This window comes from Betta splendens, chromosome 3 (assembly GCF_900634795.4).
Source record: "Betta splendens chromosome 3, fBetSpl5.4, whole genome shotgun sequence".
In the NCBI taxonomy this organism is placed as follows: domain Eukaryota; kingdom Metazoa; phylum Chordata; class Actinopteri; order Anabantiformes; family Osphronemidae; genus Betta; species Betta splendens.
In genome coordinates this window covers 10,080,437-10,097,638 of record NC_040883.2, presented here as the reverse complement: position 1 = coordinate 10,097,638, position 17,202 = coordinate 10,080,437, and the positions used below count along the sequence as shown (strand labels likewise).

The following is a 17,202-nucleotide window of genomic DNA, read 5'->3' as shown; positions in this document are numbered from 1 at the left end:
GGAGAAGCGGATGGTACTCAGTGTTGCAGCTCTTTGCATGCACTACATGCGCTGAGGTGTCTCTTCCTACGGATCCGTGGCTCATTTCCAACTAATTACACTTTGTTTGATTAGTATTTTAGATTGGGTGCAGAGTCATGAGCCCTGAGAGGCTGCTGGAGGTCAGCTGGTTCAGCAGGACAAGCACAGTGTGTTCCATTTCATTCATTGCTCTTATTAAATGCTCTGGTAAGCACCAAGACATCATGCTATGAGTACATTTATACTTTACCCCAACACGTTGCAAAAGCCAATTAAGAAATTAATATGTAGCTGGAGCCCCTGAGCCATCACAGTAAAGCAGAACTTTCCCTTGTGATGGCTGCTGTGGTATCTGACCACCTGAGCTCTGAACTGCTCCAGTCCATGTTGCTTCCAGTGACTCTTGTTAATCTATAGAGTCAAATATAAAATATAGCAAAGCCTATTGTTTGTGACTGCAGCTCTTCCACAGACAAATTGTTAGTAATTAAGTGGGGTCGCAGTGAGATGTAGTAATTATAAAACTGCTAATTTAGCGTGTTGTTCTGTAAGCTCATTTAGATTACAGCACCGCAATTAAATTGGTAAAAGACTGTAATTACCAGGACCACTCGCCAGGCTTCTGTTTATCTGTCAGAGACAGTTTGCTTCTTATTAAACTCACATCTTGCAGGCATAGATGTTTTTATCAGGTCACCAGGCTTCATGTAGAATATATTTAGAAACACTAGACTGTTTCTCCATCTCCAGTTCCTGAATTGGACCTGAGGAATTTTGGAGCCAACTTTTTGTTGTGCTGCTCAAACTATTCTTGAACCAAAGAACACCGTCCATAGTCACATACACTACAAACTGTGAGTGATCAGAACTGGCTACTACAGGGGCTCCTCTGTTGGATCAGACCACACAGGCCAGGCTTCGCTCTCCATCATCAAGGAGCTTTGTCCACCAATGAACCATGTTCTGACCCATGTTGAGGAAAAGCTCAGCGTCGTTAGCTTCGATCGTGTGTAGCACCAGTCCACTGGAGGTTTTAGTGGAGCACAGTGAATTTTCTCACTCAGCTGAGCAAGGTGAAACAGCCTCTTGTGCCAAACTCAGCGAATGCATTGTTCTCCTCAATGAAGTAGACTGAACACAGTCACTGGCGGAACTGCAGGCTGCAGACCTTCATTACAGACTCACATTTCTTACTCTATGAGTTAAGTGAGAGGGTATTAACTGTGTTTGAGTCTGGATCTTTTTATTATTATTATTATTATTATTATTATTATTATTATTATTATTATTATTATTATTATTATTATTATTATTATTATTATTATTATTATTATTATTATTATTATTATTATTATTATTATTATTATTATTGGCGGCACGGTGGTGCGGTGGGTAGCACTGTCGCCTCACAGCAAGAAGGTTCTGGGTTCGATTCCTGGAGGCGGCCCTGGTGCCTTTCTGTGTGGAGTTTGCACGTTCTCCCCGTATTTGCATGGGTTCTCTCCAGGTTCTCCGGCTTCCTCCCACAGTCCAAAGACGTGCATTAGGTTGATTGGCTTCTCTCCATTGCCCGTAGGTGTGAGTGTGTGAGTGAATGGTTGTCTGTCTATGTGTTGCCCTGCGATGGACTGGCGACCTGTCCAGGGTGTACCCTGCCTCTCGCCCGTAGCCAGCTGGGATAGGCTCCAGCACCCCTGTGACCCCGCACTAGGGAGTAAGCGGTTAAGAAAATGGATGGATGGATATTATTATTATTATTATTATTATTATTATTATTGTTTTCTGTGGGTCTTCTGGAAAATGGCATACGCATATATAAAAACAGTTTACCTCTGCAAACACAGAACGCTGGAGAATTTAATGGTAATTTCTAATGGTAAATGGTCCAAATTTATACACCCATTCTGGGGTCCAGAGCGCTTTACAGTTGCTTTTCATTCACTCACATTCACACACAGTTGAAACAGCTGGAGCAACTTGGGTTGAGTGTCTTGCCCAAGGACACGTCGACATATTAAACATGGCAGGGACCTCCCTACTAACTGTGCTATTGTGCTTTTTTGTCTGAGTTTTCTAATGGGTATTTCTAATATCTTACCACTGCTATGGCACCTAAAATAGCAACAAAAGGGATCAATATGGGGCAGTTCTTTGTTCCACTAGGTGGCAACGCTGTGGTTCTATTTTATATATTGTATTCTGGGTGCTGCAGGTTTTTTTTTATGTTTTCTTGCTTTTTGTTGAAAGGTGAGTACCTGCATGGGCACTTTGATTTATGGTGGTTTTGTTGATTGGAATGTTTTCTTACCTTCTGTTGAAAGTTGAAAGACACAGCAATGATAGCAATATTGGTGGAGCCATAGGCCACAACTCTGAATCCTCAGTGTGTGGGGTCTTTGTGCCACCCACACGCCTCACTACATCATGACTGAATACAACGCAGACAACCAGAGTCTGGACATTCCATGGTCTAAACAAAACTCGTTACAGATCTAGAGGAAGGTTTACATATCCAAATAATGATTATTTACACTTAGATACCCACATATGATAGTGTACATCCAAACATGTCACTAGGCTCTCTGATGGATGGACAGTAATAAGTGCATTCATTATCAGTCAGTATCTGTGGTGTGGTGTTGTTTTACTCGTAAGAACCAATGGATTTGAAGTACACATGGAACTGACAGCCTGCCAGTCAGAAGCGCTCAAACATCCTAATGTGACGTCACAATGGCCATAAATGATAACCATTTATCAGGGATAAAAAACTTTTCAGAGGGGTTTGTGGGAAAGCTAGTATCAAATGGCAGTGATGGGTTCATATCCCAGGATGTAGGAATATCAGAAAATGGGATTGGTTAACCAGTAAAATAAACTCTAGATAGCGAAACGGGTTAGCGCATAACATTTAGCTTAGTGTTGTCATTCGTTGCATGCTTTGGCACATAGCGACAGATTCGTTTGTATCGTAAGCTTGAATCGTAGCATTCATTTGAGCCGTAGTCTATTTGATTTGAATAAAGTGTTGCAGCGGTAGAGACACAAATGCACAAATTTTTAATCAGCACCACCTATGGAAACCTCATTAATGATTAGGTTAAACAATTAAAAAAAACAATTAAATTTTTTGAAAGGTTTGTATATCCTTTGTATAACCAGATGCAAGTGTATCCCTTCATCCAGTATCCAATCATCAATGATGGATCTTCTGTAAGATGGCGCCACCTAGTGGATCCATGAGAGATCTGCTGTGTTTGTGTGTGTGTGTGTGTGTGTGTGTGTGTGTGTGTGTGTGTGTGTGTGTGTGTGTGTGTGTGTGTGTGTGTGTGTGTGTGCGTGTGTGCGTGTATCGAAGTGAGAACCAAAAAACACATTTTCCATTTTCCTACCAAGGTGAGGACATTTTTGGCATTCAACATCAACGTTGGTCCTCAAATGTTCTGAGCTCTCTGGGTCTGACATCTGAAGGCAGCGGAAGCTGCTTTTGGTAAAGAATGGTGGGTTGAGTAACTAAAGTGTCATTCTTTCCATTGAGGTGTCCACAATCTGGTGCCATGTAACAGGTCCGTCCGTCAAGCACCATCACACAGACAGTCGGACGAGGATTGGAACAGTACACTTTATTGCACACAGCGGAAGCGGCGTTCACGTGGGCTGGAAGCTCCAAAAATCTGTCGTCTCCCGGACGTCTTTAGGCTGAAGATAAACAGGCGTTACGTCACACAGTCACAAGTACCTGCACCTGCAGGACTGTGACTGTACTTGTGACTCCACTCCAAGTTAGATTAAGGAGTCCCAGTAAAGGATAGTATAACCATAATAAACAAATAAGGGCCGCAAACCTTCATATGTCACAGCACTTCTTAAGTTTTGGTTTATCAGTCTCTCATATATAGATTAAAAATCTAAGCTACCTGCCGAAATAGCTAGATAAAAATGATGCTCGTGCACTCGGCACGCGCTCGAGTCCAGTTGCTTATTGGCGGAACTTAAGAACGCGAACAGATGTCACTTCCTGTTTAACTAGCGTCACAATAAACCCCAACTGTTAACAAAATGTTACCCACAACGATACTGTACCAAAAAGAAACAAATCCCCGCTGTGTCCCGTCAAATTATCCGTAACATATGAAAGCAACCGGTTTTACTACAGCTCCCGAGTATTTACGGCAGCCGGTTGCCATAACGTCTAAGAACATGGCAGAAGCAGCGCAGGGTCCCGGTGCTGGTCTGAGTGCAGAGGATGTATTAAGGGCAAGCCAGGAGAATCCCGCACCGGGGGCAGAGAGTGGGACACCGGGAGGAGCTGCCCGGAACAAAGCCGTGTGTCTGATTGTGCTGGGCATGGCGGGCTCCGGAAAAACTACCTTCGTTCAGGTCAGCTAGCTGTGTGGCTAACGGCTAACGGCATGACTTCGCGTCCAGGCGGAGAAAGTTAGCTCAACTAGTTTAACCCTCGCTCGGATAAATGTAAAGTTTGTTTGAGGTCAAATCTAATAAACTTGGCGGGGTTAACAAATCTACTTTATTCTTTATCTATTCATCTATTACTGTGTTAGAGCCGCAGTTCGTTCAGGTAAGTTAACGGTACCGTGGGTCACACTGGAATCATTGCATTATTGTTAGGTGCGTGGAATCACTGAATTTGTTTTGTTGGTTCTAAATGTTGCTTCCTGTCAAACGTGAAATAAATCAATAACGACCGCAAATATCCGACGTTTGCCTGAGCTCAATATGATGCTTCAACAGCCTTAGCTGGTCGGGATGGACAGCTTGCGCTCTAATCGGTCCTGACTCTGGCTTCCCAGAAATTTCACTTGAACTTGTTGTTTTTCTTCTAGAGGCTGACGGCTCATCTTCACTCACAGAAATCTCCTCCGTACGTCATCAACTTGGACCCTGCTGTCCATGAGGTCCCCTTCCCTGCAAACATTGGTGAGGGACAGTCTATTTCGTGGACACCCTGTAACAGTACTATTCAGTGAAACATATTGAGCGGGTCCTCAGCTCCACTGAGGGGAGGTTTAGTTTGTTTGTCTTCTGCCCTACAGACATCAGGGACACTGTGAACTATAAGGAGGTGATGAAGCAGTACGGACTCGGTCCAAACGGAGGCATTGTGACATCCCTCAACCTGTTTGCTACACGCTTCGATCAGGTGACTGCATTAGTGCTTTGAATTAGAATTGTTTTGAACAATTCACCTGTACAAACTTAGATTATTAAGTGTTTGTGTGTTTTACAGGTGATGCAGTTTATAGAAAAGAAACAGCACAATCACCGGTCAGTATCAGCCCGTATAGAGATATAGTTGCATGTGTAGACACTAGTAAACAGACAGACAGATTAGTAGAAATACCCATAGGTTTAATTACTGACCAACAGATAAAAAAATACTCAGTCTCCACTTACACAGAGCTCTCCTCCTCGCTATGTCGGATGACCTTTAACCCTGCAGGTATGTGCTGATTGACACCCCGGGTCAGATTGAAGTCTTCACCTGGTCGGCATCTGGAACTATCATTACAGAGGCTCTGGTGGGTTTTGTCACTGTTTGCTTTGCTGGTTATGTTCCTGCAAGGAAGAGGGTGTGTTCTAAGTGTGTGTTTTTCTCAGGCGTCATCCTTTCCTTGTGTGGTGATCTACGTCATGGACACGTCCCGCAGCGTCAACCCTGTGACCTTCATGTCCAACATGCTCTACGCTTGCAGGTACCACATGAACCATGTGTTTCTTTACATGATAGTGTGGCTGTAGTCTCATGTGACGGTTCTCTCCTTTAGCATCCTCTACAAGACTAAACTGCCTTTCATCGTCGTCATGAACAAGGTGAACTGATTCTGATTTCTTGACATTGTTGTGGGATGTAAAGATTTAATTTTGTTAGTTCTTTCGTTCTGACAGTTTATTTGTTGCATGCGCAGACGGATATCATTGACCACAGTTTTGCAGTGGAATGGATGCACGACTTTGAGGTTTTCCAGGATGCACTGAACCAGGAAACCTCGTATGTGAGCAACCTGACTCGCTCCATGAGTCTGGTGCTGGATGAGTTCTACACTAACCTCAGGGTGAGAGAACCAGGCCAAACCTAGTGCTCCACTAGGTTCTTGTGTACAGTTTCACTTGTTTTCCTTTCCTTTCTCTTGTGGTTATTTCACATCTGTTTTTGTGTAACTTTTAAAATACGATTTTTAAAACTCACCATATAGATATTTAGTCAAGTGTGATTTTAAATATCTCAGTTATTTAAATATTGTTCTGTTCAACAAAAAGTGCAAAAGTACTTTCTTGCAATATGCTTATTCTCATCTCAGATTCCAGTGATATCTGTTCCTCCTCCCATCCCTCTGACTTTAGTAGAGTTCTGTCGGTGTCCGCAGGTGGTGGGTGTGTCTGCAGTGACAGGAAGTGGAATGGATGAGCTCTTCCTTCAGGTGGAGGATGCTGCTGAGGAGTATGAAAGGTGAGTGTGTGACATTGTGCTCTGCACATCACATTCTGTTTGAGTGACAAACTGAAGTCTCTTTCCTCCTGCTTTGTCAGAGAGTACCGCCCCGAATATGAACGACTCCACAAACAGCTGGTGAGTGTTTGTATCTGTCTTTCGTCTGTCGGTTAGTCTTTCTGTGTATTCACTGACTCCTTGTTTATCAGGCAGAGGCTCAGAGCAAGAAGCAGCAGGAGCAACTGGAGCGGCTGAGGAAGGACCTCGGAGCTGTGGACATGACAAACACACCTTCCACAGGTATGGTCATCTCAAAGGCTTCATTGTATGGGCCTGAGAGTGATTGGTTGTTAAAAAAGTGGTTGGTGGTTAAAAAAAGACCTGAAAGATTAAATGAAAAGTGAATGTTTATTTATTTATACCTTAAACTACCTAAACTGTAAATGCTTCAGAATTCCACAGGGTCTGGTCACTGGTTAGTACACTGGACACATGTGAGACAGACCTGAATGTGAGCTCAGATCACTGTTGAGTTCTAACAACTAAAAACTCATAGAAACAAATGCTATTAGGGGGGAATTAGTCACTTGGTAATGACCATAAACGAGCCGAAGGCAGTTCATACTTTATCATAATGAATGAGATGTTGTCTACGTTTGCCCTGCACAGAGTCTATTCTGTTTCATTGTTGACTTCTGGTCCACAGAGGACACAGCCATTGCTGGACCAAGTGACCTCATCATGACCCGTGGTAACCTTGACGATGGCGAAGAGGAGGAAGTGGACAGCGACACAGACGACATCGACCACACAGGTATGAAAAGTCTAACCAGGCAGCTGCTCACACAGCTGGAGGCAGATGAGTGGTGTAAAGTTCTGTCGCTGATGGGAGCTGCATGATAGCTGTTAAAGTCAGTTTTTACCTCAGCCAACAGGTAATTGTAATGGAAACACCTGCATTTCTGTATATGGACAGTTTCAGATCCAAAAAATGCAGCTGGCCTAAAAGCTGCAGCTCAACTGAACAGTTCAGAATGGCATGTACCACACAGCTGTGTCTTGCCTGCAGTTGTCGAAGTGTTTCTGTAGTTTCTGTGTTTGGCCAGCAGAGTGTAGTAAATATTGTCACATGAAAACTCTGAACTGAAGGCTCACACTTTTGGTTTTCAGTAACGGAGGAGAGCAAGGAGCACGAGGCCTTTGGGAACTTCCTGAAGGAGAGAAAGGAGGTGCTTCAGGTCCGCAACAGAAAGAGTAACACTGACCTTTGACCTCTACACCCAACTCCTGTCTCTACGTGGTTACAAGAAGAGGATGGAGCAAGAGAAACTCTGGACGTAGAGTAAATTCTTCCATCACTGAAGTTCAGATATGAGAAGAAACTAAACGCAGTGTGGCCAGCTCCCCTCTGACCATTAGTGAAGCTGGTTGGCTGCTGTTCAGTGTCACCTCGTCTTTAACACAAAGTTTTATTTTTATAAAAGACTTCTATTATTTTCGGCTGATGTTGACTGTGACTGTTTGTGAAAAGCACTGAGGCGATTTATCCTAAATAAAACCAAGCTTTTAGTTTGAAGCTGGTTGTAGTTTACAGTTTAATGAACTATAGATTCTCTAAATGTGTTGGACTCAAGCGAACGCTGTACATTCACCACAAACCAACTCTCCTGTCTAGACCGCTTACTCGTCCACAAGTTGTAAATTTATTCATGCATGTTTGTGTTTGTTTAGATTAATATGCGTCTTCCCATAAGTATAAAATGTGCATCAGAGGACATAAAGTCCTGGACAGAACTCTTGATTCAGTGCATGACATTTGGATGATGAGCAGTAGTTTCTTACTGATCAGCCTGTGCTGAAAGCAGGACTGTAAAAACTCCTGATTTCATTCATGCCTCTGCTCAGTGAATGGACTAGGATTCGCCGCCTGTCGACCATCTGCCATGTCGCTGTGTTCTGTCGCCTACGTGCACTCAAAGCTGGCAGCGTGGTCGGATGAAAGCGCAGCTGAGTCACTTTCCACGCGCTTCTTTCATCCTGTGTGAAAAGACAGAACGCGTGCCTTCATAACCAGGCAGCGTGCCGTTAGAGACTGAATGTTTGTCCGCGCCATCGCTGCAAACCGTCCGTCATTTTACAGTTCACGCAGAAGAATCAGGAAAATGCAAATTAAATAAATTTAAACACTTGACTTAAAAGGGAGTAAGTAACTGTTCCAGTTTGTTGTGGTCTTAGTAGAAACACACGGTGTGAGTTTTAACCAAGTGTTCATCAGCCAGCTCTGTGCAGAGGGGTCAGCATGTTGGCCAGGATTGACTGATGTCAGCTCCCATCACGGCTTGTATCAAACCTACTGGTGTGTCATTTTCCAGTCTTCCCAGTTGATCTGCGGTGCACTCAAACACTGACCTAAAGCAACTGGTCTGTGTCTGTCAGGTGAGCTTGTGAGGCCTCTGGCAGTGACTCACCTTTGCTGACATTCACCCACGGTGCCGTCTGTTCTCACTGCATCTCTCTCCTCCTCTGCCTGCAGCTCACTCGCCCCTCCCTCCCCCTCTCTCCATCCTCCTCCTCCTTCTATGTGGGCTACAGACACGACCAGAAACGAGCGCTGAGAGTCACGACGCCTCGCCGACACACATCAAAGAAGCAGGCTGCTCATTCATACCTGGAGCGCAGCACGCCACTGGCTTAACTGGTTTAGACTGGTTCAAACTGGTACAGATGGATGAAGCTCCAGCTCAGTGTTGGCAGTTTATCTCTAGTTGACTCAATTTTACTGCAGTGGTCAGTGAACATGAAGCTGCCCTGTACAAACTCTTCACCTGAGCTGCTGGTTTGCTCAAGCAGTGGTGATAAAACCTGCACTCAGGAGGTTTCTGACATCACTGCATGAGGAGTCAGAGCGTAGAGAAGGAGACATGCAACCACCTGAAGCTCGTGTTTTTTTCGGTCGTAACCTTTAACCTGCTGGACACAAGGGTTCAGAAGACAGACACCAGCTAAAGCTCTGGTGCAAACACACTGATCTCATCCACATGCTCATGACATCAGTTTGGACTGATGTCAGTACGGTGACATCATTGCTCGGACTCTGAGATGATGTCATTGCTTCCAGTTACTCTGCAGCTGCGGAGTCAGAGCCCCGCCCCCTTCTGTTAAACGACACGGCGCTGCAAACAGCCGAGCTCTTGAATAAAACATCAGGCTGCAGATGTTTCTGCTTGGTCTGAACCTGAATACACTGTACACACAACCACGACTGCATCTATACACAACACAGCCTTCCAGCTGAATGTGTGAACCTACCAGGACCCTCTGCACATCAAACAGGCCTGTGGTTATGCTAGTCTGGACAGAATGTCCTCAGCACGATGTACACACACACCCTGACGACGTGACTCAGAGCTTCCAGCTGATTGGCTGCAGGTGACATCATCATTTGGGATGTGGGGGTTTCTCCTGCTGCAGCCTCTCGCTCACCTTCACACACGCAGACACTGCAGTTCCCTACACGACCTGAAAACAGCTGGTCCTTACAAAGACAGACATTCAACAACACACGCTGCAGCTGCATTACATCATCTGGTTCAGGGTGGAGCATGATGGAATCTGTAGTCATCTGGCGTATGTCAATCTGTACATGTGCACATGTGCTTCGTTAATAAGGTTCATGCAGGGACCGAATGTGTTCAATCCACAAAATGATCGTAAAACCTTAACTGAGACAAACCCTTCACAGACCACGAGTGTAACCTGTGGCTGCACAGAGACATCAAATGAGACTGATCCAAGCACAGCAATAATCAAAGCTTTACCTGTGCCATGTTGCCATGTAAAATGTTTTGTTATAAAAGCTAAATGTGTGTGTCAATGAGCTGAGCTCAAATGCAAACGAACATATAATACTCGAGGTTTATTTTTTTAAACCACTGGTGTCCAGCTCCAGTCCTAAAGGGCCACTGTCCCTCTCTCACCTTGATCAGGTGTGACAATGACTCCATCACTTTATTTACTGTTCTTGGTTTTTGGAAGCTGTTTCTGATGTTTCTATTCTTCTTCTCGTATATTGCACTGCTCCTCAATCTCTTTGTTAGTTGGATCTAAACCAACAGGTGCACTGAACACATGCAAGTAAAAGTTGAGCAGGAGCATTTTCAGTTCGTGTAGCTGTGAGTGGTTCCTCCTGAGCGACAGACAGAGCCACAGATGGAGGCGGCAGCGCACAGACTCACTGAGCGGTTCCAGGCAGGATGAGTAACAGCTCATTGTCAGCCTTTAAATTTAGCTCTGACATTTCCTCCCATTAAGCCCACAAAGCAGATCCAACTGGATTTCTGTGGAGCCAGTTGGCGTCCAGCAGCACTGTGTGTGTGGAGGCTGGTTGTTCACAGAGTTCACATATCAGACAGGGGCAGTGAACGTTGCACACATCCACAGGAGGTGGAGAGATAAAGTCATCAGGCGGAGACAGCTGAGCTTGTCTGAGGTGACGGGACGGGGATCGTCAGAGGGTCAAAGGTCATGCAGAATGTTTGGTTTTAATAAAAGCACAGGTTTGCTGTGTCTTTGGAATCACTGGGACTGAGTAGTTATGTCAAACAAGTTACATAAGGAAGAACATCCAAGTGTCTAATATTCCTCATGATGCATCCACTGAACCGTTTACTGATTGAAATCTTAAAAGCATCATACCGTCAGATGCAGGTTATGGCATCTGAATTCTAATGAATTTCAGGTTCTGGTCAAGAGCTTCTGTCACTGATCAGGAGGATTCCACTGAACAACACCTCCTCCTCCTCCTCCCCCTCCTCCTCCGCTCCCTGTCCTGCTGGACCAATCGCAGCTTGGCAACACTGGCGGCCAATCAGATCGCAGCTGAGTGATGTCATGCAGCAGGCTGCCGTTTGGTGCTGATGCTGCTGAGCTGAGCTGCAGATCTTCGGTGTGAACCCAGAGACGGAGCCTCGCTGCAGGGTGAGCGCGCGCACACACACTCACACTTTAACATATGTTTATTTGATAATCTGCTTTAGCTTCTGCACATCTGCAGCCTTGTTTCACTACAAACAGCAGCACAAACTGTCCAGCTTGATTTCTTGGTCCGTCTGCAGTTTCTCCTCATCATGTTGGTATTTTCTGTCTCTACTGCATCGTTTCTTTTGTCTTTCTGCGTAGTTAGAGTTAGTTCAGTGCTGGAGCTGCGTACTTGACTCTGCAGGAGGCGCGCTCCCTCATGACAATGACATCATCGTTTGGTCCCTGCACGCGCTCACACATTAGCCTTTTGCAGGTAGAAGCAGACTCGTGATTTGTGAGTCTGTGAGCTTAAAGCATCTGCTGGGTGTTGAGATGTTTGTTGTGTGACAGATTTGGAAGGAAACTAGTCTGAGAGTCCACAGCGTCCATGCATCTTTAACTCACCTTAATGCTGTTGCTGTCCTGTTTCTGGGTTTAATGATGGTTCAGTCTTCACTGTAATATTTTTTCTTCACGGCTGCTGAATCAGTGATAGTTAAGTCTTAGGTCAACTCGTGACTCATCCACAAAAACACCAACAAGCTGCTGAAATCTGTGTCACGACTGAATCTGGTCTTTCAGACTAAATACCGGTTTTGGTCATTGTTGGACCTGATGCTTCTGACACTTAAGGACGTTTGTGTGTCGAGGCAGCTGCAGTTCCTGCTGGTGTCACAGCGATGCAGAGCAGACGCTGCCTGCTGTGATCTGAGTGACCTGTCGTCCAGCAGAGCGCTGCTTCAGCTGACTCACGTGCACATGTGTCTCTGTCCCCAGGAACAGCCTCTACCTCACCACAGTGTCTTTGAGAGGAACCAGCAGCAGCAGGATGACGCTGGCAGGTAAACAGGCGCTTGTGCTGCTGTGACTGTTGGTACTGGTTTGATGAGCCGTGAATCAGACGAGGTTCCTGTCTGTCGCAGCTTACAGAGAGAAGATGCGAGAGCTCCCCCTGCTGTCTCTCTTCTGCTCCTGCATCCGTCCTCAAACCAGAGAAGAGGCCGACAACAAGGAAGGTCAGCGAATGCCTGTTTTTTTTCCAATTCAACTTTCGTCCTTGTTTCCATTTCATTATTTTAGAAGGATTAGATAAGAAATGTTACTGAGTCAGTGGAGATAAAACAGCGGTAATTGTGACTGGCCTCCACTGGTTAAATATCTGCTTTAGGTTCTGACATCATAGCACAATGACGTCATGCTCTCCATAATCTAATCACCCAGCACCATCTGACACCCGCTCTCCTCTCTTGTTGTTCCTGCAGCCGGCATGGTGGATTTAAATCTGTGCAGCATCAGAGACATGGAGGTGATTGAGCTGAGCAAGCGGGCGAGCGGCCAGGCCTTCGAGGTCATCCTGAAGCCGCCCACCTTCGACGGGGGCCCCGAGCTGAGGGCCACCACGCCGCCTCGACCAAAGCCATCACTGGAGGAGATCCAGAAGAAACTGAACGCTGCTCAGGAGAGGAGGAAGGTGAGTGATGAGGAGATAAGATGGACACGTTGTTTTTGTTGAACAACCACGCAGGGACTCACGGTAAACTCTCCCTCTAGTGGCAGGAAGCGGAACTGCTCAAACACTTGGCCGAGAGGAGGGAGCACGAGAGGGAAGTTGCACAGAAAGCTTTGACCAAAGAGCGTCAGACGCATCGCGCCGACGCTCACAAAGAGCAGCAACAGATGCACCTGAACGCCTCACAGGAGGTGAGGACACGAACGCAGCACATGACCCGGAGGCTGGTTTACAGCAAAGAATGAAACGCTGATGGGAGTCTCTGCTGTTTGTGTTTTTCAGGACAAGCACAGTGTCGAGGTGAGGACGGTCAGCGGAGCCGGCAGAACAGAACCTGACACCAGCAAAACCATGAAAACACAGGTTTGTGTGTGAATGGTGGCGCTCACCCACTGTCCTCTGCCTGCAGGTGTCCTGAGGCCTGATCACAACACAAGCTGAACTTTATTTCCAAGTTTGGAGCTGAAGGTTGATGTGTCGGGAACCAGCACCAGTCCAGTTCGGAGACTTCAAAGGATTGAACCCGAGGATGCGGACGGTCACCGTCCTCATCTTTAAAGTGTGAAACAGAAAGACGCTGCCGCCGCCATTAGACGCTTCCCGGGAGCTTTACTGTGCTTTGATCTCATGCCGACAGTGCCAACGTTTGTGTGTGTGACTGTGCATCGAGTTGTCCTCAAGTCTGAAAGGCTGTTCCCAGCCGAACCCCAGTGGACCGCCTCCACCAGCGATCAGAGAGTCCATGAACACACTGTAAAGCAGTGGCCAAGGCAACGTTTCAGACAAAGTCCTGGTCTGTGGTGGCAGCAACGCGCCTCTCTCTGCCAGATGATTCTGAGTCCGTCAACCCTCGAGAGACAAGGATGCTCCAGGTCAGAGCACCGTCACCCGTCCGGACCCAGAACTAATCCACCCCAAGGAGGAACCACGGCCCTGCTTTCATCCTCTACTTTTACATTCGGATTGCTCTCATGTTTCTGACTATTGCACATCATTAGCATGTTAGCATGCTAGCATTCCTCTATGTGAGAAACAGCATACGATGTTAGTGAATGGCTAACGTTAGCCCATCGCTAATCCTCAACCATCTGCGAGCGTATGTTACTGATGAACAACTGATAGTGGACTGTGTCAAGTGTTTACAGCTGCGGTGGGAGTTTCCACTAGGAGCCAGGGCCGACTCAGAGCAGGCCCAAAGCTCGGCGCTTAGGTTCCACACGATGGAGGGAACGATCCTAATGTGGAGCAATCAGGGTGTGAAGATGATGGCGACAATGACAATGTACAGAAATCACATTATATTTTAAAGTGAAGAATAAACAGTCAAACTTAGTTTGCTCCTTTATTGATGCACCATGTTCAGCCTCTGACACTTAAATACATTAACATCAGTAAAACCAATAAATATCCATCAAACCAAAGCACTTAAATACTAACTTAAATAAATACAATACAACATACAAACAGCCCAGTGATAATGTTGTAGTCTTTTTACTGACAGCTGTTAAATTTAATAAAGGAAACATGACAGAACACGATTGTGGGTTGCAGAGCAGCATGTTGGCAGCAACAGCTCTAAAACCACACAAAGTAGATAAAACTGGTTTTAAGACTGCAACTCATGTTTGAGGGCATAATAATAATTTAGTTGGGACCTGGCAGCTGATCTGAGCTCTGCTCCTTCACTCCTGGTGTTGGATGATGGGGCGGATGCAGGTGCAGCCCACAGCGATGACGCGTGACTCCAGCCTGAAGTGGTAGCCGTGGTGGTCGCCCGTCCGACCCGACCCGACCCGACGCAGCACCAGCACCTGCTGCATGATGGGCCGGGACTCCAGACTCAGGTCCTCCAGGCCGTCGGCGTTCAGACAGCCCTGCAGCAAACAGCGAGCCTCCGACAGCAGAGGAGGGAACAGGGATGAGTCGTGGGAGACGCTGGGGAGGAGAGAAACACCATCAGCTGAGCGTTCACGGAGCTGCACACAAACCGTGGCTGCGTCTTCTTACTTGTACGTCCATGGGGAGATGGAGGCGTTCTCCAGCGCCCGGATGCTTCTGGAAGGGACTATAGCGTTGAAGTCCAGCTGCAGGGGAACGGTTTCCACCTTTGAGTGGCCTCGAGGCATGGCTGCTGCCTCTGCCGTCATCACCATCATCATCATCACTGCCACCACACAGGCAACCTGAGGGACATATCATTTTAAAATAATAAATACCAGTTTAAAATTACAATTAAATGAAAACAGGTAAAAACTAAATATAAACGTGTCAAGGTTAAATTTTCACCTCTGTGTTACATTAATTTAATCAATTCAGGTTCTCTACAAAATGGCACGTGTTAATTAAAATTCAAACATCAGCCTATGTTACATGATACATACTTCCCACTCCTTTTCCCTTCAGGCTGACTGACCACCTTCACCAACTGATTGACTATGTTGAGTTTGAGTGGTTGGAGCCTGGCACAGCGAGCTGAGCTTACCGTCATCTTAGAAGCCATAATGTTCATCGGGTTTCTGGCTCAGACGTCCTTGTCCTTTGGGTTTGGTTGTCCTGAAGGCTGCTCGGGCTCTGCTGGAGGTCCAGGTGCACGCAGGCCTCACACTCTTGGTCGGTGTTGATTCTGACAGAGGCTGGTTAAAGCTCTGATTTTTATCCTGATCAGCATCAGAGTCAGCAATGCGGCGGAAGTCCTCCGATGATGTCACTATCTTGGTTGGTCTCTGTCTGTTGGTGACTTTGATCTTGCTCTGTAAACCACACAGCCCAGACTGACGCTGACACACTTTCGCAAAGTGGAGGTTCGACTATTCGGCACCTAAAAGTGCGGCAGGTTTTATAGGTCATCATATTCAGGTCTCGTTTACCGGTGCATTAATTGTGCGACAGCAGCTTTCACTTCTGACTTTCTCTGACCGGCCTGTCCAGCGCCTGTTGCCTCAGCGATGATGCTTCTACACTCAATTATGATGCCATCAAAATTTGCTTGTGACGTCACAGTAAAAGTTCTTCTGCAAAATCTTGAACTGATCCTGACTGTGAGCACAGCGCTACATCAACGACACCTCAGTGATAGGAAACACCCAAATAGAGGTAAGAACTGACCTCGCCCTTGTCAACTTTAACTCTGACCTTTGACCTCTTTATTTTCAGTCCACATTTGACCTGAACCCTGTCCTTTGAGGAGGAACGGCAGGAAACAGGAAACGTGTACGCGTCACTGTCACTGCGCCACCTCCTGTATTCTACTGTTAGTGGTCACTCGTCAGAAAACCCCCCGACTCATGGATTCATTCTTGCAGAGAGAAACCACCAGTTGCTGGTTCTGCTTACAGCAGAGAGCTGCACATCAAAGCCAGCAGGGTAACCTGTTATCAGTCCACACATCTACCGCCCTGCAGGCCCAGCCCGGTGGCTGCGGCACAGCTTCCAATAAACAGTTTACTTGTGTGTAGGCAAAAATCCATCTCACTGAAACTTAACAGAAGTCTCATTAGTGGTCTGTTTATTTGACTCGTTCACTTTCGAGGAATCTTAACACCAGTTGGATGAGTCACGTCCTGAAGTCAGACTCTGCCTGGTGCCGGAGTCTCATGCAGCGGGAGAACCTTCTCAGCAGTGCAGCATTAGACCGTCCCTCGTTTCTACAGCTCTGCCGGGACTCGAAATGTGCTGAGATGCGGGATGTGAGTGAATTGCGGAGTCTGACCTGGTTTACAGTCGTGTTGTGACTCAGTTGGGGCCAGAATGCTGCATCATCACTGGCTGTGTAAAGTGTGTGTGTTTCCAGCCCACGCTGCCAGCTCACATCTGACCCCGTTTGATTGGTGGCTTGATGCTTATCAGGGATCAGAGATGTGTCCTGCTTCCTGTGTGACGTCACAGCCCCCAATTATATCAAAGCAGCTTCTCTTAATTGTAGTCTGTGCCGTTGGGGATTTCATGGAAATGTTTAAACCGTTATTCTAACTCTACATGTAGGACACAAGAAATACTTTTTTCCAGCAACAAGAGAAGCTTAAGGCATCATATACTGCATACGTATATAGGTATGCGGTCTTATTCCTGCAGACTCTGGGCCTCAGAGACCTGGGAGCTTGAAGGTCCTGCGTAGTATCTTAGCTGTTCCTAGGACTGAACTCTTCTGCACAGAGATCTCAGATGTTGTTATTTTTTTATATCTATATACACATCATAGTTT

The 17,202-nt window shown here is 46.2% G+C and overlaps 3 protein-coding genes across 4 annotated transcripts; 2 read left to right on the top strand and 1 right to left on the bottom strand.

The window, feature by feature from the left end:
* The first annotated feature begins 4,085 nt into the window (after positions 1–4,085).
* Positions 4,086–8,663, top strand: gpn1 (GPN-loop GTPase 1). Its single transcript, XM_029145337.3, has 13 exons — positions 4,086–4,401; positions 4,866–4,959; positions 5,076–5,182; positions 5,270–5,307; positions 5,483–5,561; positions 5,641–5,735; positions 5,808–5,853; positions 5,949–6,095; positions 6,408–6,490; positions 6,571–6,610; positions 6,682–6,772; positions 7,179–7,286; positions 7,643–8,663. The coding sequence occupies exons 1-13, from the start codon at positions 4,153–4,155 to the stop codon at positions 7,741–7,743; spliced, it is 1,278 nt and encodes a 425-aa protein (XP_029001170.3). The 5' UTR covers positions 4,086–4,152; the 3' UTR covers positions 7,744–8,663.
* A 2,659-nt stretch (positions 8,664–11,322) lies between these two features.
* Positions 11,323–14,333, top strand: LOC114851993 (stathmin-4-like). Of its 2 annotated transcripts, XM_029143976.3 has the most exons (7): positions 11,325–11,449; positions 12,269–12,333; positions 12,415–12,507; positions 12,754–12,962; positions 13,043–13,192; positions 13,284–13,301; positions 13,411–14,333. In XM_029143976.3, the coding sequence occupies exons 2-7, from the start codon at positions 12,321–12,323 to the stop codon at positions 13,417–13,419; spliced, it is 492 nt and encodes a 163-aa protein (XP_028999809.1). In that variant the 5' UTR covers positions 11,325–11,449; positions 12,269–12,320; the 3' UTR covers positions 13,420–14,333. The 2 variants fall into 2 exon arrangements, with proteins under 2 accessions (XP_028999808.1, XP_028999809.1); XM_029143975.3 differs by having other exon boundaries at positions 11,323–11,449; positions 13,284–13,422.
* il17a/f1 (interleukin 17a/f1) lies at positions 14,331–15,880 on the bottom strand. Its single transcript, XM_029143977.3, has 3 exons — positions 15,484–15,880; positions 15,009–15,184; positions 14,331–14,936 (listed from the first exon to the last, which is right to left on the bottom strand). The coding sequence occupies exons 1-3, from the start codon at positions 15,508–15,510 to the stop codon at positions 14,684–14,686; spliced, it is 456 nt and encodes a 151-aa protein (XP_028999810.1). The 5' UTR covers positions 15,511–15,880; the 3' UTR covers positions 14,331–14,683.
* Positions 15,881–17,202: the final 1,322 nt, after the last annotated feature.